The following is a 23,326-nucleotide window of genomic DNA, read 5'->3' as shown; positions in this document are numbered from 1 at the left end:
CAACCTGCCTCTCAGGGTGCCTTCACAGCCTGTTTTTGTTTCCACCTTATAATGAAGTGTAATGCCCCACAGCGCTCACTCTGGCAGGACTATAAATTACTTTCAGCCGTTACCCTAAACTGAGTCTACCTTCAAAGAAAAAATACTAGCAACCATTGAAAGTATTGAAAAAACAAGTGACAGGATCAAAAGACGATCCAAATGAAGAATTCCAAGGAGATTTTGAAGGATGCAGCATGATTGAAATTAGAGGCTAACCTGCCACTTGTTGGGATGTCTAAGATGTAATACATTTCCCAGAAAGCAGCTTTCCTATCTCATCATTAAGAAGATTAACTGACAATGACAGAAATAGGGAAGGGTAAAAATTTTGCACGCTGCAACTATACAACTGGGTAGTTAAAAGTGCAACTCTCTTTTTTATAACTGGACCTTACTGTGGCTCGGAAAATGAAATAGTTCAAAGATTCTGGAAATAGTGACAGTTACACAGCAGTGTGAGTGTACTTCATGCCACTGAATTGTACACATAAAATGCTTAAAATGGTAGATTTCACGTTATGTATGTTTCACCACAATAAAAAACTTCTAAGGTGATGGTTCTGGTTGAAGCAGGGATGTGTCTACCTGCTGAGCACATCACAGGCCTCTGCTGAGAGCCCAGCGGCCCGGTCCTGCTCTTCCTGGAACAGAGCTGTCTGTTTCCTCCCTAGTGTACTCGGGCCCTCCAGGGCCTTCCCCAGGGCTCTTCCTCCCCTCCCTCCCAGGACGGCGTGTGGGCAGAGAGGGCAGCATGCCCTCCCCAGGGCCTCCGAGGTCCCTGCCAGCACCGCCCGGCCTTCGGGATCTTCGTCTGGAGCTCCAGGCCCAAGCACCCTGCACCCGAGTCCATGCCAAGACCCTTTGGGACACTGGCTTTCTCAGCCCTAACACATCCCCCAACTCAGGTCCGTGGGATTCCAGGCGCTCCTGCTGCACGCGGGCGGTGGGAGCCCGGATGCCATCCCGGGGCCTTGTGTCTGCCTCGCTTCGGTCCTCAGCTGTAGCTGGCCTGCCAGGCGGTCTGCTCCCAGAGTTCCATGCGGCAAGTGGGGGAAAGGGCCTCCCTCTCCATTCCCTTGCAACCTACCGGGACTTCCATGGTCTCAGTCCCACACCTGCATCTCCAGCCGCATGAGGTTCAAGGTGCAGGCGGCGGCTCCTTCTCAAAGGCAGGATCCTTAGGCCTGGCCTGGACGCCTGGGCTCATATCCACTGCCGTCTCTGCTGGTCTGTCTTCCTCTCTCATCCCTCCTGTGGTCTCTCTCGCCCACGGTTTCTCTGTCCGCAGTCCTCCAGGCTGTGGTAGGCTGGGTCACACTAACCTTGTCCCCTCCTTTCAACAAAACGGCCTTTCAAATCAACCATGCTTCTTTTCAGGCTATCTCCCTATGAACTGAAAAACCTTCTTGTGAAAATCCCAATCTAGGAAGGACTTCTTTGACCCACCATGCCCTCCTTCCCCCTAAAGTAAAGAAGATCTGCCCATCAAGAGGGATTTCCAGAAATGAAGATACACTGCTTAATATTTTCAAAATGCTTATCCTCCCTGCCGTACCACACACCCATATGTGCACTGAGGGACCGCCCTCCCATCTGCCCAGCGTAGTGTGGTCCCCGGGACTCTGGCCGGTAGGGATGCCAGGTCGGTGTAGAGCCACACCTGCAGCATGGGTGGTAAACGCTCAGGTGGGGTAGGGAAGCGCATGGCCTTATTCAGTAATCTGGCTCCTAACATCTCCCCTTGGCTTGACTTCCCAGGGGAAACCCGGAGCCCCAGGCCCTCCAGGAATCCCAGGAGAACAGGTCAGTTGCCCATTCCTTACTTAGCTGTTTTCCTTGTGTTGTACTGCGTGCAGTTTTGAAGCTCTTCTTGGCAGCTAACGTTTGTCTGTGGCCACGTCTACAGGGTGAGAGAGGGCCTGTTGGAGACATAGGATTCCCTGGACCAGAAGGACCCGCAGGAAAGCCCGTAAGTCCTTTATCTGTTGTTTGCCAGTTTAAGAAATGTTCTAAGCGTTGCCTCCTTACCTCTCTCTTCGGGAAGTCTGAGATTGGAATAAGTAGTTTCCAAGTAAGTAAGAGCAGGTCTGCAAATGGCTTTGGGCGTGTGGTTCTCACTGAGGGCCCAGCTCCCTGTGAGTATCTCTATGTCTTAAACCACAGTGAGAACAGTGAGGTCTTTTGTTTTAAATGTCAGGAAATTAGACTCATTATTTCTCAGGTCTAATGTTCTCAGCAGAGCTAAAACATGAAATGGCCTGTCACATCCTGAAATATGAAGACTCGCAGATGTAACACCTGTGTGTTAAGCTAGAGAGGAAAGAAGCTCTTGTATCAGATCCCCTCCTTTACCTGTGGGCCTTGTTCTTACACGGTCATAAATCACTGCTGTCAAATACATCATCCCCTCCTGTCCTAAAAGAGCTCTTGGCTACTGATATATAATACTGATGTGACACTGTAACAACCATTCCTACTAATTCAGTTCAATTCCACATATTCTCAGGTCATCCCTGCCGTTTGCTAAGGATGTGCTGGGCCCCGAGGGAGGGGATATAAAGAGGAATAGACATACCTCACTCTCGGGTGTGCTTCTTATAGAAGTCTCTGCTCCTTTTGCTTGTTTCTGCGCCGTGGGGTGGGTGGGAAGGGGACGCTGTTAGGAGAAGGGGGGCTGAAGGTGACCGCGCGGTGCAGAGTTCAGGAGGCTGCTCAGAATCTGTGAAGCCACAGGGTAAGGGCATTCCCTGGCCACAGCCTCCCCAGAGAAGGCAACATGAACACACGGGACGTGTATGCAACTTAGAGTCAGGAAGATCTGGGTTTGAGTTACGACTCAAAGGGTTTGTGAGTCACTTAAGCAACGTGACATATGGTAAGACGTCCAGTGCCTGCCGTGGGAGACGCCCCATTAATATTGGTCTCATTCCCTACCTCCCCTCCCTCCTTTTTACCAGCTCCCTATCCCAGCCCCTGTAAGCCACTCACAAATGCTTGCCATCCAGTTCCCAGGGGATTATGCAAAGAGCAGTCTGTTCATTGAGCAAATACTTCTTGAGCGCCTACTACTTGCCAAGCACTGGGAGCTTTCAGCTCATCGGATTTACATTCTAGTACAGGGATACAGACAACAAACAAATAGACACACACAATTTCAGGGAGAAGATGATCTGAGCAGGGTGAAGCCCTAGAGTAGAACTTAAATAGGGCCGTCCATAAAGGCCCACCCCTTGAGCAAACCCTGCATGACGGGAGAGCTCAAGCCATGGGGAGATCAGGAGGGCGGGGGGCAGGGGGACCTTGTTCCAAGAAAAAGGAATGGCTAGTAGAGCCTGCTGTGTTGAAGGAAGGGAAGAAGGCATGAAGGCAGGAGTGAGCTGAGCTAAAGGAGAGTGGCAAAGATACGGAGGGAGAGGCAGGCAGTGGCAGACCACGAGGAACTTCTAAGCCAGGAATGGAGGGTGGGTTTCATGTGAAGTCCGATGGAGACCCACTGGAGCATCTGTAGCAGGGAAGGAAAATGACTGCATCTTAAGGAATACTCTGGGTGCTGCGCGGAGGGCAGAGCGTGGGGAGCAGAACTTTGAAGCGTCGCCGTGATCCCCATGAGCAATACAGATGGTGGGAAGAGGAGATTTAGGACATGCGCTGAAGGGGGAGCCAGCAACACTTGCTGATGGACCAGACAGATGTAGAGTGTGAGGAAGAGACCAGTCAAAGCTGTGGTTTGGGGTCTGAGCAACTGGGTCAGGGTGGTATGTTTGGTGAGACGGGTGGGTTTGGGAGGAAAAACTTGAGTTCTCTGTTGTAAAGCTTCATGTTGAAGCACTAGTCGACATCCAAGTGGATTTCTAGTCAAGTAAGCAGTGTACGTGTGCATCTGGAATTAATGGAGAGGCCAGGGCTGGAGAGACTGATGCGGGTATTTCAACCTGAGCCTGGATGCAGCGGGGTCACCGAGAATTGGGAAGAGAACAGGGCTGTTAGGAGAGGATATGGCAGAAAGACTGAGAAGCTGCAGCCAGTGAGATGTGAAGAAAACCAGGCGAAGGCGGTTTCCTGGATGTGGAGGGAGGTAAGTATTTAAGAGAAACAAGAGGAAAACATACAGTAAAGTAACAAAGGAGCTGACAATCCTCCCCCAGGTTTGGAAATGTGGACCTCATTGCGGGGAGAGTACATCACGGTAGGATCTTGATAAGAATGACCCCGTTGAGAGGGGACATTTGAAGATACAAGAGAGTGGACTTAGAGTAAGGAGAGAAGACTCCCAAGTGGAAACTGGTGTTAACAAGGAACAGGGCAGAGCATCCTTCTCACGGGGAGGGGGCGGGCGGAAGTCCGAGTACGCATGCGCACAGGTGCGTGGCTCTGGCGGCGGGGATGTACGCATGCGCACAGGTGCGTGGCTCTGGCGGCGGGGATGTGAGCGGGTCCTCTGCTGTCATTTTCTCAGTGAAGCACGGAAGTCATCAGTTGACCATGAGGAGTGGGGTGGTGATGCTGGAGGTTTCGTGAGACAGGAAAATATGTGCAAATACTTCTGGAAAGAAGGAGTCAAGTCAGGAAATACAGAAGGATGGCTGGTGATGCAGAGGGGCTGCTTGGGAGCTGCTGCCATACGTGTAGATCAGAACGCCTGAGCGAGGGTAACCCTTCTTCTTCACCCACAGTCAGCTGCTCAGACGCAGGTGTGCTGCAAAGGGAAAGCTGGTCATACTTTCTGAGTTAGAAAAAAGCATAGGGTTCTTGCAGATAAGTGAGACGAGGGGGATAGAGGTAAATCCACTGAGGCTTTTGTAAAAAATTCTGAAAGCAGAACTCACCCCCCACCCCCTGCCATGGAGAACAAGTTAGTAACACCTTCCTAGAAAAGAGAACACACATGAGAGTCACTGATGAATTACAAGGGACAAAAAATTATCTATAGGTTTATTCGTTTTCTTGTATTGTTACCAAAAACACGAATTATATTTTTACACCAGATTTATCCTCTTTTATTCAAGTAACACAGTTGTTTCTTTCACATCCTCTCCTTCATCAGCTTTATCCTTTTTTTGCTTGTGTTTCTGGATGACATAAATCCTTTGAACCTGATGCTTTGGGCAACGTGGTCTTAGTTAAAGTGCTCTAGATAATTCCCAGGCTGTTCAGGAAGGCCGGGGGACTCTGGTTGGGTTCCCAACTGTGGCAGGTGTTAGTGTGATTTACAGCAGTGAAAACACAGGCTTTTCTGCAGATCCATCCTTGCGGACTGCACTCCAGCACAATCAGAGTCTCCCAGGCTTTTCAGAGGAGCAAGTCCATGCACCTGCCTGCTGGCTAAGAAATCATTTCCTCACCTTGATCTCCCTCTTCAAATCAAATCTCAGAGACGTACCTGCTGTCTCACTCTCAGTATTTGATGTGACCCCAGGTGCTTTCCCTTCTTACACCTCCCGGTCAGTGGTTCTCCCAGGCTTATAAATCTGCAAGCAGAACTGGGCTTTATTCCCACCTCCAGAACTGCCTTGTAAAGTTCGGGAAACTTCCAATTTACTAAGAAAAAGCCACTACTTAATACTCTCAGAAAACATGATTACAGATTTCTCACTATCCTTTCATATTTTCTAACTGAAAAATAACAATCGTTCTCTGGCTGACAGTCTATTTCATAGTGGCATCTGGCTCTGGCCATGTTATGAGATTTCTCAAGCAGCAACGGAGACCATTTACTGAGAATGACTCTCTTTGGTAGGAAAATTGTTAGACGGGAACAATAAATACCATACACCAGCCAACCAGTGCCATGGGGAACCTTCTTATTTCTCAGAATGTACCTAATGGAATCAGTAAGGAAAATAACTCTGTTGACTATTTACAGTGAGCTAGGCATTTTCTGTTATTTCCCTAAATCCTTAGTTTGAACGCCATTATTTTATCCTGACTTTATAAGTGGAGAAGCTGACGCTATTAAGGTTAAGTAAATTGCCTGAAGTAAATGGAACTTGCAAGTGACAGAGTCAGAATTTAAACTTGGGGCTGACTCTATCGATTTTGTTTTCCATTTCACCACACTGCCTCACCAAAATCTCAGTAGAAATATGATAAAGTCCTTGAAACTTTACCCTTTTGTTGCATTTAATTATGTCTGTTAATGCAGAATGAGAACTATTGATCATTTTTTATCTTTACAGGGAATAAATGGGAAAGATGGATTACCAGGTGTGCAGGTATGGAAAATACTATTGAAAATAAATGTTCTAATGCAAAACTACATCCAGATTACCTGCCAGAGTTCCTGATCCAGCAGCTTGATGAAAAATCTTGGCACACAGTGATTTTTAGTGCTGACATTTGTTTTTCAGGGCATCATGGGTAAGCCTGGAGAGAGAGGCCCCAAAGGAGAACGGGTATGTACATTTCTACTGTGATTGTTATTTAAGTCTGTCTCCACAACTGCCCCCTCATTTGAGTTACACAGTTACGTTTGTAGACACCCTCGAAATCTCTGCATATGAAAAGGCTAGGGTGTATGTGATCCAAGGTCTCTGCCAGGCGTAAAATGGGACCATTCAGGGAAACAGCAGCAGGACGTATGGCAAATACCCCTACCTGGTTTGCCTTTATTCACAACTAAGTCTGGTTTGCTGTTCCAGTTTGGAAAGCTTCTATCAGCCTCCTGTCTCAGACACATGTCCCTACTGTAACCGTCACCCGTGTGTTCTTTACCTGAAGTAGGGTTTCTCCACCTCCGCACTCTTACTATCTGGGGCAGATAATTCTTTGTCACAGGTGCCTGTCCTGTGCTTTGTAGGATGTTTAACAGCATCCCTGGCCTCTACCCACTAGACCCTGTACAACCAACCTCCCTCCAGAAATGTCTCCTTGCAACTCCAAATGCCTCCCTGGGAGCAGAGGTGTTGTCAAGACCCCCTGAGCTGGGGGAATAATACTAGGCTGAGTAAGGGGGGTGGCGAGGAGGAAGAGAAGGACAAAGGGGAAATGAACATGTAGAGCTACTAGTAATGCCGGTTATGGCGTATGCTTTTATTTTCATTGTTTTGGTTGTTGATGTCATTGTTGCAGCTTCCCATTCTTTTCTCTAAGGAACCTTAGCATTTTCTGCTAGAATTGGATCCATTCCATGGCAACAGGTTCCCTGAGCATTGTTATTCAGAGGGGTCCTAGCGAGGGCTTGTCTGTGTGTGTATGTGTGTGTGTGTGTGTGTGTGTGCATGTGCACACACGTTCTTGTGTCCTGGTGCCTAGTTTACTTATTATTACCCAAATAATCCATGCTAACTGAAGGAAACACAAAAATAGAGATAATATAAAGAAAAACGAAAAAAAAGTCTACCCTATCCCACTACACAGAGATAAGCACTATTGATATTTTGGACGTATTTCCATCTCACTGTTATACATCATATACACGTTTGCTTAATGCATCAGTACAAGTGAATATATACTTTTCAAAAAATTGGTTCGTACTGTTTCGTAAGTGAATTCTTACACCTAATATATGACGACCATCTTTCCATGTCAGTAAATCTAGATCCACATGGACATTTTAGTGGCTATATGTTATTCCACTGTTTGGATATACCTTTTCCAAGGTATTTGGAAAATACCCTGCCCCCTTTTCCTGGGTATTTAGGTTCTTTCTAATTTTCATGATAAAAAACCTTACTATAATGAACATCCGTGTGCCTAAACTATAAATAATTTTAATCGTGTTTATTTTGCACATGCTCAAAGTGTGCTAGTAGTTCTTTTATTTCTTTTTTTTTTAAATCTCAGTCATCTCTGATATTTCTGCAAATGCAAGCTGGGTTGATATACTTGTATGAGACATATTTTTATAACCAAGACAGTAGAATTGAAATTAGGTCCAGCTGTTTTTCTTCTTTCTGCATGGCTTCTTTCTATATCTCTTCATTTATGGTCAAATAGATCTTTGTAATTGTTCATTCATTTTTATTATTTTTTAAATCAGGAGAAATAGAGTCTGGACTTCTGCAGAATAGTCACAAATAAAAGAATAATACAGTGAAATACCGGGCAGGTCCATGCACCATTCTTTCATATTCAGTGTGGTCATCAACTCCTGGAACTGTGGAAATGAATATTTGAAATATGGTACTGAAACACCTGCTAAGACGCACACACGTATTCTTTCATTCATATTCTCCCTCCCTCTCTCTCTCTCTCCCCCGCATCCCTCTTTCATACTCTCATGCACAAACACATACAGTAGTAGACACCTTGCAGGATCAAAGTCTACATTAAAGAAACTTCTTCTCAGATTCAGGCACATCTAATTTATTATGGCATCGTAATCAATGAATTCTCTTATAGTTTATTTACATTATTGAATAAATGACCTCAGTGATGACTCTTCACCCCAGTCACCTACTTTGAACCTTCCCAAAGGCTCCCTTTCTCACCTTCCTGAGTCTTTAAGACCCACTGTGCACGCACACATTCACACACACACATACACGTGTGTGCATGTAAAACACGAGCACAGAAACCAACTCATAGAAACTATTAAAGATCAAACACACAGGAAGAAGCAGAAAAAAGGAAAAACACATGATTTAGGAGAGATTTTGAGTGTCCTGAAGCTTCTCCGAGTGAAAACTTTCAGTGATGAAATCTTCTTAACCATCTTCCTTCGTTATTGAAAAGGAGACCCAGGCCTGAAGTGACAGCCGCTGTTGACTTTCAAAAGTGTCATCGTTCTAGACTGGCACCCGGGTACAAGTCACATCGTCACTAACTTTGTACTGAGTGCTTTCCACGTGTCGGCTTGTTCTAGGCACTTTACCTGAGTTAACTCACTTCTTAGCATCGCCTATTCAGTGGATTCTCCTAGTAACCCCACTTTAGGGAGAGGAAGCAGGGTGGAGCGGGTTCGATTCCCTTACCCCAGGCCTCACACCTAGCACGTGCCGGTATGAATCCAGAACCTCTGCTTTTAACCACAGCTAACGTGGTTCTAGAAGAGATCATTCTTACTCATTTTTTTCCTTAACAGGGTGATCAGGGAATTCCAGGAGACCGAGGCCCACAAGGTGAACGTGGAAAACCCGGCCTTCCAGGCATAAAGGGGGACATAGGCCCTATGGGGCCCCCAGGAAATAAGGGCTCCCCTGGATCCCCGGGGCACCAAGGCCTTCCAGGCCACCCCGGCCTCCCCGGCTCCCCGGTAAGTGGGCCGAGAACTTGTGACTGGGACTGACCACGTGTCCCTTTTACAACAAGAGCAGTCTTAAACCTTTCAAGATTAATATAATGAACCTAAGCTGGCTTCTACAAGGGTGGCAATAGCTGTCATTTATTTCAAGTTATGTGTGGGCTCCCCCGCTTCGTACTCACTAAACATCCCTCAATAGATCCTCACAACTAACCTGGGACGACAGGTGGCCTGTCCATCTGCCTTGACGAATGCAGAAGCCGAGTGCGGACCTGTCCAACGTCACAGTTATCTAGTGGGTCAGACCCAGGCCTGACCGACTCCAAGGCCACACTCTTCAATACTATCCATAATGTCCCCTTACACTACACAGAAAACACACGTCTGCTTCGTGTTAACACTCCATTTTGTTGACTATCAGAACAACAAATCTGCCCTGTATGGTGCTTTGACGTGGAAACCTGTTAGGCCAAGAAAGAGTGTTTGGCTAAGGAAGCCCATGTCTTTATGAACATCCTCAGGAGGCTGGTGGATGGCCATTCCACAGAGGAACTGAATCTGAAAATATCCACATCAGGAAGAAAGGGAAGTCCTAGCGTGAGGCCAGGGGGTTAAGGACGTGCCGTCCTCAGATAATCAGCCAATTCCAGAGACTGGGCCGAATTGGGCATTCCCACCATATTCTTTAGTTTACCCACTCTTCCTACACTCTGCTTGAATAAATCCTGTACAGTGAACTCTCAGTGCTGTGTCAGTATGTGGTATTAGATGCATTCATTCAAGTTCATTTGCCCCATAAACAGTGAACATAAAATACTGAAACTGGAACTGTTCTGTCCCACAGAAGTCATCACTTTATGAACCCATCATATTGTCTTTAATGCCACACATATAACCCCCAGATAGTAACCACCAAATACAAAGAAGAGTAACAGCATACTTTGAAACCCTAACCATCATGAAAAATAATAGCTCCCTTTTAAAAATGTCAAGGTATTATAGTAAAACGTTACTGCTATAAATGTGAGATACCATTATAAATGTTAGGTTCTTTGTCGAATTCATGTAGATTTATTTGTCAAGGGGTTAAAAATTCAACTGGCGTCATTTACCTACTCCGCTTTACCAGATCCCGCAGCATTTTCTATTAAGGAAAGAAAATTGCTTAATACAAGTATGCTTACAATGCGCAGATTACAAATAAACTTAACCATGAAATGGGTAAAACTTAGTAAGTTTTATCCCATGAACAAAACATGTTAAAGAATCTCTCAGCATACTTGGAGTTCTGTTCCTTTAAAGATACATAATAAAATCAGTTAGATATTGACTTTACCAGTGTCCACGGATTAGTTACAGGTTAAAAATGTGCCTGGAGTGGTCCCATCATAACACTGGTTCAAATTACTTCAGAAAATGAAGTAATAGGAAATGTCTTTCCTAATCATGTGAAATCTAACAGGAAGTATGTTCACATCACTGGTTATGGTGCTGGCCCACAGCTTTTAAAGCACTGTAGTTATGCACTTCTTCCCAGCATTTGATCAAAACAAAAGATATTTATTGCCTAACGGGGTCAATTGCCAAAAGTATTTTGCTTGATTGATGGATCTCTACAGATGTTTCAAGCATGCACGCCAACCCAACATTTCTGTTCTTTATTCACTTGTGCTAGGTTCTGCATTAACAGGCCTTTTTTTCCCTCTTTAGGCTGATGTGGTTTCATTTGAAGAAATAAAGAAGTATATTAATCAAGAGGTTCTGAGGATTTTTGAAGGTGAGATTTGCTTAATACACATTTCTGAAGTTTTCCCCGCTTCCCCCCTCCCCTCAGCTGTAGGGAGTTCCTCCAGCAATGTTCTCCAAAGATGGTAGTGCAGCTGCAGCCTTAGGAAGTGACCAGCTATGTGATGGGGCAGCTCACATAGAAGCTTCTTGCTCACACGAACCTAAGTTTGCCCCCCTGTGACTTCTCTCTTCGTTCCTGGTCTGCTGACCAGCACAAGGCAGGCGTCCTCCTCGTTCACATGACAGCCCTTCATGTTGTTCCGCATCCACAGTACCCCTCCTTAGTTTTCTCCTCTGTGGAGTGAGTGTGCCCAGCTCCCCCACCTCATCGCCCTGGAGAAACACTTCATTTATGAACGGCCTTCCTTCCCCACGAGTATTGTGACCAGGGCAGAAGACAGCATCTTTTGATCTAGACCAGGGCCAGCGGACCATAGCCACCAGCCCGGTCTACCTGCCCTCTGATTTTGTATATCCTACAAGCTAAGAATCATTTTTCCTTTTTGTGGGGGCAAGGTGAGGGGAGAGGATTCATTTCTAAATGTTTTTTTAAAATCAAAATAATATTGCATGACACATGAAATGGTCAGAAGTTCAAATCTGTGTCCACAAATAAAGTTTCGTTGGAGTGCAGTCCTACTCCTTCCTTTATGTATTTTCTCTGGTTGCTTTCATGCTGCACAGGAGGATTGAGTATGTGACAGGGACCGTATAGCCTGTAAATCCTTAAATATTTACTATGTGACCCTTTGCAGAGAGAGTTTTCTAACGCCTGATGTAGATACTTTAATAATGCAGCCTAAGATAGCATTCCTTAAAAAAAAAGTCTCCATATCACACTGTTGATTCATTTTGAGTTTTCAATTAACTAACAACCCTCTATGTTCCTTATACGAACTTTTAAAAATCAGGGGTTTCTCATTATGCACTGCGTTCATTTTTACAACGTTAAGTGTGTGGTTTTACGTTTCTTCTTATTCAATTTCAAGTGATTGGTGTTCAAACATCATTCTCACCTGAAAATATCTTTTGGAATCTTGTCTCGTAGGGCAGGTTGTCTGACCCTCATAACTTTGTGTCATCTCTAAATTTCCTAGGCATGTCATCATTCTAATTGTTGCTCAAAATGTTGACTAAGGAGGGTTAGGTCTAAATGCCATTGCATTTCTCCTGCTCATTCGTAAATCATCTATTAATCTATGGCATTAGCGAGTTCTGAATCCACATAGTTGTCTTAAAATCCACTCGACATTTCTTTATGTAGTCACAAGGATATTACATGATTTAATCAAATGAGTTGCTAAAATCAAGATCACGACCCTCAACTGTGAGCTTATAAGGTGGGAATTATTTGTCTTGAGAAAATAAACCTACATTGGCTCGTGGTTCGCGCTTCTTTTGCAAAGCATCCTTCCTTTGCTAAGCTAAAAATGCGTTGTTGAATTTTGCAAGCAGTAAGATTACAAGATGCCCTAATTTCCTCTTAAATCTTTCACTTCCAACATGGAGTTAGCCTCTCTCCAGGAAGCCCTGAATATTTTAAGCAGTAGTTAGATTTAGAGACCAAAATCTCGGTGCTTGAGTGCACATTATCTTATTTCAAGTGAGCACTAGAGAGAGAACAGATTAGCCCAGGGACTTTTGGTAGCTTCAGTGACAAAATAGAAAAAAATGTTTTTTCAAAGGTCATGAATTCATGCTGTTGATTTCACTTCACATTGATCTCTGCGAAGTATCTTTACCTTGCTCTGACATGATAGTTTATTAATACAATTGTCTGCTCTTTTTTTTTTTTTGAGCTACCAGTTTTCTCTTTGTAATTTTAATTTTGCCCTTACATTTTAGAATCTCCTTTTATCATCTCTTATCTCAGGCAGCTTTAACGTTGAGCTTCAGTTTCTTAAAATACTTTACATAAAAACACAGAGTAAATAGTTCCGTAGTTAATTAGTCTAAGTTTTAAAGGCTGGTTAAGGAGGTCAGAAAATATAGCCAAGCACTCTCAGAAAAATGTGATGTGCGGAGATACAGGAGGTATCTGTGTTGCAAGTCCTGGGGACGCTGGATAAAGGCAGAGCCCTGGTGGCCTGCCCAGCAGGGGAGGAGATATGGCCACCTCCACACCGCCCTCTCAGGCCTCCGGGAGGGTCCTCCCAGGAAGGGCTGTCGGCCTCCTGAGGACAGAGGTCACGGAAGCTGGGCCACTCGCCACCCATCTGTCCCACCCCCTCTCCCAGTCGCTCCCAGCCTGGTGAGGCCCAGTAGAGTGGTCAGTGCCCCCCGCAGAGGCCCCAGATGTCTTGGCGTCAAGACAATATTCTCAAGTGGCCCCAAAGCAAATTTTTTCCTGAGACTTCCAGACTCTGAGACTCCAAATGGGATTCCCCCCCCCCTCTTTTTATCTCTGTTGGCCCCAGCCCTACAAAACTGTCTTCTCCCGAACAAAGTTGTACCTGGAACCCAGAATTTAGTTATTCGGCGCTTTAGTTCATTTGTCCCAAGATTATTTCAGTTCAGTTCATGTCACCTTTAGTTCATTTGTCCCAAGATTATTTCAGTTCAGTTCATGTCATCTTCCACTTCAAAGCCACCTTTTCCATTGCCTCAACACCATTTATAAAAAAGAAAAACAAAGTCCTCCATTTTCGCAAATCTTAGAGCTCCAAGGTCACAGTTCTTTTCAGAAAGCTTTCTCCGTAAACGCCAAGATGAATTCTCACATGTTAAAACAGTTAAGGGCTCCAGTGAAGCAGCCCCTGTCTGCCTCTCTCTGGCTGGACCATTTCACAGAGAGCTGTGGCCGTGGCAGCCCATCACCTCTGCTCCCCTCAGCCCTGCACGTCCTCAGCCTCGAGAGAGGTTCTCTCGGCTCAGCAGCCGTGGGTCGTCCGCGGGGCTCAGGGGAGTCCTGCTCCCCCGCGTCATCACCCCCCACATCCAGACCCTAGCAAAGCCCTAGACCAGGCCCCAAAGCTCAGGCCCTCCTCATGGAGGTTTCCAACCCCTTTGGGGATTCCCAGGTGACCCCACTGACATAGCACTGCCACAGATCTCACACTTTGGACTGTCCCCCAGGCCACCGAGCCCTCTTTCAGCATCCTGACGCCCCGTCCCAAACCCAGCATGGTGGAAGACGATGGCTCTCCACCCATCCCAGGTCTGGGTTTCTGGCAGATCCAATGCACAGACGTACACCCAATCTAAAGTTGCGTTAGATTCTTGATTTGATTGGCCAAGAGGTCAAATCCTTGTGCACGCGAGGTGGCCACACAGAAAGGGGACAGAAGCTGTGTGTCTCAGCTTAGCCCCTTTCTGTTTTATGAGGGCTCTGCAGCTGCCAGTGGCGCTGCCCATACAAATGAGGGTCTTGCCAGATCTGAGAAGATTAATTCTTGCTGTGACACCCACCACCCTATCATATTTGGGGATTTATATCACCCTGCAGGCAGGATTTACCAACCTGGGCAGGCATGTGGACAAACGTCTGGCCCTCTGGGTTCTTGAGACAAACTTGGAAGCGACAAGGCCATACCCACGTCTGTGGGAGGACAGTGGGACTGGGGCTGTGTCCCTGAGCAATGCTTCTGCCTCTAGATTGCCAGGGCCAGGAAAGCCCCTCACCTATGCTTTCTCCATTTTTCATACATAATTTCATCCACATATGTGTGAACATGTATGAATATATATTATCCTGTCCTCTTGTTTCCAGGCTGCAACATCTCTACAATGAAGATATTAATTTATATATATATTTGTATACACATATTTGTATATGTACAGTCTTCTCATAGATACACGTAATTGGAGACGTAGATAGTTTTTAAAAATAGTTTCCACATCATCGTCTCTATCTCTTCCAATCTGCTTCTTTCTGTTTGTTTGGGTCTATCATTCAGCTTAGAGGGTTTCCTCGGTGCCAATCATCTGCTCATACAAAAGCATGGGTTCTAAAAAACTGCTGGAAAGTTAGGAGTGAATGGTGGCCTTGCCAATCACGAGCTTTACTGTAGGGTAATCTGGCTGGTTTTTTTGTTTTTGTTTGTTTGTTTTTAATTAAGGGACCCTCAACTTCACTGTCTTGAAGTCTTTCCTTGTATTCTGGTCAGATTCCCCAAAGGAAACACTTGCATTTCCTGCCAGGTTGCCAGCATTTGGGGAGCAAGGTAGGAGGATAGGGCAGTGGTGGCCTCAGCTCCAAGAAGGCAATGCCCATTTCTTCTCCTTGTTTTCAGTAGGGAAGCCTGAGTCTCAACACAGTCTGGGGTCCCCAGTGCAGAGACGGTCTATTTACACTTTTCAGATAATAAACCTGCCGCCTTTTGCCGGGATTAGGAAGGGGCAAATAGCCAGCTGCACAGAGCAGAGAAAGGGATTTCTAAGATCATTTCTTAAACAGGCTTTCATCCAGTCCCCCTTATTTTAGTTCCCCTCCTTTAGCCCCACTTCCAGATGTAACTCCTGAACGTTTTAAGGATTTTGTGATTTAACACAGGCTGTTTCTCAGCTCCTGGTGTAAAGATTTGGTTTTCTTGAGTCCGCTAAGTCATCCACACTCTGCCATCTGGTTCTCAGCTTCCAAAGGTTAATGTCGTCTCCTTTCACATTCTCCCATTCTTGTGGTTTTATGCCTTTAAAAGTAACTTACCGTTGTTTTGCAGTGATTCAGGAAAGAGTTAAAGCAGATGCATGTGTTCAATCTACCATCTTTACACATAATAACATTTCAAAGCAACAAAGGTGACAAAGAATTGAGCCAGAGTTAAATGTAGCAATAACAACCCTTGGACCATGATGTGCCACAGAATGAATATGAAGCCACCAAAGATGCTGTTGAATTAACAGTTAAAATGAAACTAGAAAATCATTCTCAAGACATGAAAGGAAATTACTCTTCTAATATTTTTGCCTATTAAGAGATAACTGTATCTAATGTTTGCTTCCACATTTAAGAGATGTATGGAAAAACCCCAGAACAGTGGAACCAAAAAGTGATTTACAGAACAGATTACCAAGCCTATGAGTAAAAGTTATTTAACCTGAAGGCTAAGAGGTAACAATATTATCAAGTAGATGACTGATTTCCCAAGGGAAATACTCATTAACTACTCTCTGTTTTCCATAAGGGTGTAACAAAAGGAAATAAGTTGAAACTATACCAAGAAAATGGGCAATTAAACATTTGAATGGACATTAGGAGAAAAAAGTGAATTTCTCTCTTTGAAAATATTTATAAATTCTGTGAAATAGAAGGTAGACATGGGCCAGATGACATCCTTCCTTCTCCATATAAGGTACTTTATCACATTAATATTAATGTCTGCATGACATTAACAAGCCCATTCTCCAAGGGAGGCCAGCCATTGGTGTCATTTGCTAGAATGACTGCTATGGGTTTGCCTTGGCAGATGGCCTATGTGAGTTTGGTTTATGCAAGCTCCTATCCAAACTCTTCAATTTCCTGCCTCATTAGAAAGCATAGCCAAAAACAGTTTAATTGACCAAAGATCCCTGAAAACAGAGGAAATGCAATTAGGAATACAAGTCTTTACAATTTATTTACCAGCTCAGAAACATATTATTTAAAATTATAGAGCATTGGAGTATGGTTCAGAGGAGGTAATTACGCTGTGCTAAATAACTGTTTTTGAGTGTATCTTAAAGCTAGATAATTTACAGCTAGAAGTAATTATTTAAAAGAACTTTCTGTTTTGCTAAAAATATTTAAAAGCACCCAAAGCAAATTACTTATAAATTCAATTCCTACATTAAAGAGGAAAAACTAGTGCTATGAATATTTGTGTTTAGACATTGAAGATATTCAAAGAGGTATGCTTCAAATTAAGAAAAATTGTACTGAAATATATATCTATCTTTTAAGTGCAAAACAACAAATAATACGCAAAGTTTCAGACTGTGATCACTGAATTTCATATTTTTTTATAAAACACCCAGTTTACGATGTAATATAAAGATATTCTATCTAGATTCAATGTGATGATTTGCAAAACTATATATATTAATTGCAAATTTATCTGTTGTTACTGGGAACAAATGTATTAATATCAACCAAACATGCCCCAGGTGGAAAGTCAGGTAATAAGAAGTTTTACTGGAAAGCCGGTGACTTAATGTCGCTCTTAGGGATGACTCATCAGACCCTCATTGGTCTTCATCATCTTTGTCAATCAGTCCGCATCAGAGATTCTGGTCCTGTGGGTACTGGCATGTTTCCATTCGGCTTGCTTTGTGATTTCAGAATGTGAGTGTAGGGTGATTACCCTTGTGTTAATTACAGCTTAAACTCCACGTTCGTTGGGGCTTTTCCCTTAATGATTCTATTTGAAAAGAATTTTGGTTTTATTTCCTAAACAGTGTAGGGACCTACGTTTTTTTAAACAAAATTTTTATTGAAAGCCCATTGAAAAATAGGTTTTACTCAGTAGTCATTTGCTCTTTATCAAAAATTTGTAAAGCACACACATCCTGTTTAAGCGAAAAGTGTCTTTAAAGTTCAACTAAATGAATTAAACTGAGCGAAGAGACTGGAGAAAATTGAGGTAATTCTTTACAAGGTCTATATGATCTGGCCCTTGTTTTTTCTAACTGGCAGCTATAGATTCTAATATGTTACTGTCATTTGGTTCTTAGTTGCAAAATAAACACTAATTTAATCAGTAAAACATTTTTCTAGAAGATTTGTCTGCACCAAACCTATGCTGAATTTTTCACATGAAAGGGTCATTTCTTACTACTCACTAGCTATATCTTTGAAAAATTGTTAGTTTTACAAGTGAAATCATTTGAATTTGCTTTTTAAAGAAAATATGTGAAAGGAAAAAAATGTGGTTAATTTTTTTTGTCATGGCAAGGATATGCCTTCCTCCAGTTTTCTATCTTAAATCTAGTTACGTATATATTAGATTTGTTAAATATGAGCTCTGTAAGATATAAACAAAACAAGCAAGTTTAAATACAGAATCCAATGATACATTGTATTTATCATGGACTTTGGGTGAATTTGCATTAATGACTACCAAAATTAATTCCATATAGTGGCAAAATATTGAAAATGCTTTTGAGATGAAATTTAACTGAACAATGGTCTATGTGGGATTAATAGCCAAGAATTCTACAATAATAAGTGTAACCATGGATTTGATTATTCAAAAAAGTACTTCTGAGAATAATTATATAACAGATTTCTAGTCATAAAATAAAGCTTATTGGCAGTTAATCTTTATAGTGCACGGCGCTTATAAAAACATGGATAATAGTTCTTATTGAATATTGAAATGATCATCTCTCTCTGCTCTCTCCATGATTTCTTTTTTTTTTTAACATCTTTATTGGAGTATAATTGCTTTACAATGGTGTGTTAGTTTCTGCTTTATAACAAAGTGAATCAGTTATACATATACATATGTTCCCATATCTCTTCCCTCTTGCATCTCCCTCCCTCCCACCCTCCCTATCCCACCCCTCTAGGTGGTCACAAAGCACAGAGCTGATCTCCCTGTGCTATGTGGCTGCTTCCCACTAGCTATCTATTTTACATTTGGTAGTGTATATATGTCCATGCCACTCTCTCAGTTCGTCCCAGCTTACCCTTCCCCCTCCCCCTTTCCTCAAGTCCATTCTTTACATCTGCCTCTTTATTCCTGTCCTGCCTCTAGGTTCTCCAGAACCATTTTTTTTTCTAGATTCCATATATATGTGTTAGCATACGATATTTGTTTTTCTCTTTCTGACTTACTTCACTCTGTGTGACAGACTCTAGGTCCATCCACCTCACTACAAATAACTCAATTTTGTTTCTTCTTTTGGCTGAGTAATTCTCCATGATTTCTGAACAAGAGCACTTAATGCAGAAAATGTTAAAGGCCCAAAGCCCTGCTTATAGAGAATGTTTAATTTAGTTAATAATATGGCTTGTTTAGGAATTTTAGTGTGGAAATTTTTATTTGTATTTTCATATTTACATTTTTTGGTGTTCATTTTCCAGACCCTTTAAATGTTATAAGTTATTAATGCACCAATGTCCTACGATGTAGAGTCACATTTTTGTTGACCCTAAGCACTGACATTTGGTATACCCTGTAGGACACGCTCACGGCCAGACAGCCGAGCTCACCCGAGGTAGCACTCTTACACAGTCCCGCCTCCCCTCCCTGGACTTTCTCTTTAGGACCCAGATGAACAGGTTTGGGCTCCAGGCAGCCTGGTGGATGAACAAAGGGCAGATGACATTGATGTGTCCTTGAGAAGATTTAGGACGTATTCAGTTCATAAAGGTCACATCACTCAACACTGACAAAAGATTTTTAAATGTTCTGGATAGTTTGTCAGCTTCCTGTAACTTGTGTGTTCTTAGTTTCAGCGTTTTCTTGAGGTTCACAGAAATGTACAGAGACTTTGCTGCTTTCACTCGGTCTGCAGTTGGCATTCCCTGGGCACGTGCTCCTCGGCACCAATGCTGCGTTTGTCCCTTTGGCCAAATGAGACATCCTTCCTACTAAAACCTTGGCTGAATGATGGAACTAACTGGAAATCAAACCAAAAAAGAATAATATTGAGGGTGTATAATAGAACATTTTCTTTAAAAAGCATAAGTTAGTTTTTGACAAAGTATTAGCCCAGTATAGAAATTAAACAGTGCCATGAAATCATAATGAATATGAAGCCAGTGACCATCTTTTCAATAAATAAACCTCTCTATCAATAATGCAGTTTTGTTCAAGGATATAAAGTGTCACATACCATATGAGTTATCTATTGCTGCATAAGAAAATATCTCAAAACTTCAGTGGCTTAAAACAACAGTGTTTATTATCGTGCGTTTTCTGTGGGTCAGGGACTTAAAGGGTCACTTACTTGTGTGGTTCTGTCTTGGCATCTGTCATGAAGTTGCTTTCAGGGTGTCAGCCAGAGCTGACGTCCTCTGAGGGCTCAGCTGGGGCGGGAGGATCCACCTCCGGGCTCACTCACGTGGCTGTTGGCTGGTGGCTTCAGTTCACCCCCATGTGGGTCTCTTCATGCCCTCACGACGTGGCAGCTGGCTTCCCCCAGAATGAGAATCTAAGAGAGAAAGCAGCCAGGAAGCCACGAGGCTTTTAGGACTTAGTGTCCCCACTTGCCTTTTTTCTATTCATTAGAAGTGAAAGGAAGTTCAGCCCACACTCCAGAATAGCGGGATTAGGCTCCACCTAATTCCATTTGGAAGGGAGTGTCAAAGACCTTGTCAACGTATTTTAAACCACCACACGCACATTCACAACATTGCTGGAAAGTGGCTTAAATGTATTATAACAACCATTTTTTAATATGAACCTGAATTCTCTCCACAAGTCATTACCAGAGGTTAATTAGGCTCTAGGACAGTGGTCCCCAAACATTTTGGCACCAGGGACCGGTTTTGTGGAAGCCAGTTTTTCCACAGACTGGGGACAGGGGTTGTTTCAGGATGATTCAAGTGCATTACATTTATTGTGCACTTTATTTCTATTAGTATTACACTGTAATATATAATGAAATAATTATACAGCTCACCATAATGCAGAATCAGTGGGAGCCCTGAGCTTGTTTTCCTGCAACTAGATGGTCCCATCTGGGGGTGATGGGGACAGTGACACCCGACGTGTGTTGCTTATGTCCAGTCTACTCCGTAAGATGCAGCTTAATTGTCACTTGCCACTCGCAGATCGGGTTTTGATATGAGTCTGCAAGCAGTTGATTTATTATGGTCTCTGTGCAGTCAAGCCTCTCTGCTAATGATAATTGTATTTGCAGCCACTCCCCAGCGCCAGCATCACCGCCTCAGCTCCACCTCAGATCATCAGGCGTTAGATTCTGATAAGGAGCGTGCATCCTAGATCGCTGGAATGTGCAGTTCACAGTAGGGTTTGCGCTCCTATGAGAATTTAATGCCCCCACTGATCTGACAGGAGGCGGAGCTCAGGCGGTAGTGCGAGCCATGGGGAGTGGCTGTAAATACAGACGAAGCTTCGCTTGCTCGCCCCCCGCTCACCTCCTGCTGTGTGCCCAGTTCCTAACGGGCCATGGACCCCTGCTCTAGGGTATTGTCTGCCAGATTGGTGACATCTCTGAAGCACCGAAGGTTCTCAATCCTCTGATCAACACAACTCATCTGTATCCATATTTCAAACAACTTTGTACAATCTGTTTTACTTGAACAATCAAAAAAATTTCTCCACGATCAGACCAGTTGGTAAATTAGATGTGCTTAAATTGAAAACCAAGTAATTTTTTTGTTGAATTTTATGTAAAAATATTTGAAAACTTTTGACATAAAAAGTATTCCCATAACATGCATGTTATTTTCCCTTTCATCAATGAAGAGAGGATGGCTGTGTTCCTGTCCCAGCTCAAGCTACCAGCAGCAATGCTGGCTGCTCAAGCTCATGGGAGGCCTGGTCCACCAGGAAAGGATGGGTTACCTGGGCCACCAGGAGACCCTGGGCCCCAAGGTACGTCTTTGAAGACAATATTTGTTTACCAACTCTTTAACTCTCAGTATTTATAACATGCTAATCACAGTTAAGGCAAAAATTATATATATTAATATACATTAAAAGTATGTATATTAGATTATATATAATATATATACTTGGTATGTATTTTATAAATTTATATATACATATGCATATATAATGATTTAAAATAGGATATCTTGTTAATATTTGATATTCTAGAAATAAATTTTTAACTATTATTCATTCCAGTTTAAACCTGACTGATAATTATCTGCTAATCTAAATGTATTTAATAACAATACTTATTATGATAATAACAGCAATAATGTGCTTATTTATCATTATTATCTGGAAATATCTAGTTGTTTATGCCTCGCTATTGATGTAAGTAGACAACAAGAATCTTAGTATCTTAAAGAAACTGAGGAAAAAGTCTTAAGACCTGCTACTATAATTAGTGATTTGGGTCCGAAATATATTTTTGAGAAATTTTAGAATCCTTTTTCTTCTTCTGCAAAAGTTGTGGATGGTAACTTCTGAATTTAAAAAAAAAAAAAAAATTTCTCACATTGTTTCTAAATTTTTCAAAGCAAGACTTAAATTGGCAAAAAAAAATTTGCTCCACTTATGATAACTTGACAAGACACACGATCTTAAACGTAGCTTGGCTAAATTCCACTGGCAAGAGCATTTTCTAGAAATGTGATTGGCAATCAGCAGAGGGGCCAAGGGGACCCTGGTTTGGAAGATTCACCTCTCTGACAAGGAAGCATTAGATCCAATGAGTACGTACTGTGAGAGGTAAGGCCAGAGACACTGCTTTTCATGTGTTATTATAGAGGAACTCAAGGGCTCTCCTTGGAATAATCAAAAGCTTGTGTAAAGGAGAAAGACAGAAATGCTAATTTGGAAAGAGCATGCACCCCAGTGTTCATAACAGCACTATTTACAGTAGCCAAGACATGGAAGCAACCTAAGTGTCCATCGACAGATGAATGGATAAAGGAGAAAAGAGAAAGTTAACACCAATATCACATAGGAATATAGTTGGAAATACTATATATGCGGAGAGTTATTTTCCTTTCACTAGTTCACTTTCCTTCCTACGGCTTCTCTATTTTCTGTAGGGAGGGCCCGAAGGTGATTGCCGTGTCCTCCCTCCCCTGAAAGAGGCACAGCTTTCCCCGGTCGTGGGGTTTGTTAGGATCCTAACTTCCCACTGAGACTGACAAGGCTTCTGGTTTAGCTAGCACAGTGTAAAACAGCGGCAGTGAATCACTCTAGTTTACCTGAACTGTCTTTTCTACCTAATTTCTCTTAGATCCCAGAGAGGTTTGGCAGGGAATTGGAAGCAAGTGTAGAATCAGGTGTAGCCTTGTGTGTGTACCATTGTGTAAAGGGTGGTTAATTACCATCTTCTGCTAGTTGGGTCTGTTGTGAATTCAGAGTATAGGAGACGGGAAGGAAGACCTTGATAGCCCATCTGAAGATGTTTGATGCCTTAAACCATGTGAAGAACCAGGACTGTCAATACCAGTAGGAGAAAGATCTTGGACAGATGCTTCACACAGTGGCCATCTAAGGGGGCAAGAGCAATGCATGGTCCGGATAGCAAGGAAAGTCCTTCTGGAACTAGAGTCACCTGTCCACACAAACCCCTGTCTTGGGCTCCCTCCCATGCAGGGAAGGCCCATCCGGAAGGCCCATCTGGAAGGCTCTCGGGCAGAGGTCATGCCAGGTCAGCAGTGTTCGTGCAGCTTTTGGAAACAAGACCTCTGTTCACCACTCATTGGCCTTCACTTCCGCAAAAGATTTCTATGGATTT

At 43.2% G+C, this 23,326-nt stretch overlaps 1 protein-coding gene and 1 long non-coding RNA gene across 4 annotated transcripts in view; one reads left to right on the top strand and one right to left on the bottom strand.

Moving 5' to 3' along the window:
* Positions 1-23,326, top strand: part of COL19A1 (collagen type XIX alpha 1 chain) — a 398,856-nt gene that overhangs the window by 360,528 nt on the left and 15,002 nt on the right. For all 3 annotated transcript variants that reach the window (XM_082474165.1, XM_082474166.1, XM_082474164.1), the window contains 7 exons: positions 1,801-1,845; positions 1,949-2,011; positions 6,219-6,254; positions 6,390-6,434; positions 9,065-9,235; positions 10,934-11,000; positions 21,367-21,495. In XM_082474165.1, the coding sequence (XP_082330291.1) occupies positions 1,801-1,845; positions 1,949-2,011; positions 6,219-6,254; positions 6,390-6,434; positions 9,065-9,235; positions 10,934-11,000; positions 21,367-21,495 (556 nt within the window). The remainder of the gene's footprint in view (positions 1-1,800; positions 1,846-1,948; positions 2,012-6,218; positions 6,255-6,389; positions 6,435-9,064; positions 9,236-10,933; positions 11,001-21,366; positions 21,496-23,326) is intronic.
* LOC309666695 lies at positions 18,952-20,948 on the bottom strand. The gene is made up of 2 exons (XR_014267251.1): positions 19,883-20,948; positions 18,952-19,552 (listed from the first exon to the last, which is right to left on the bottom strand). It is a non-coding gene; the product is annotated as an uncharacterized lncRNA (long non-coding RNA).

The sequence above is a fragment of the Balaenoptera physalus genome, assembly GCF_965194825.1.
Source record: "Balaenoptera physalus genome assembly, chromosome: 9".
NCBI classification, from domain to species: Eukaryota; Metazoa; Chordata; class Mammalia; order Artiodactyla; family Balaenopteridae; genus Balaenoptera; species Balaenoptera physalus.
This window is presented reverse-complemented; position numbering and strand designations above follow the sequence as displayed.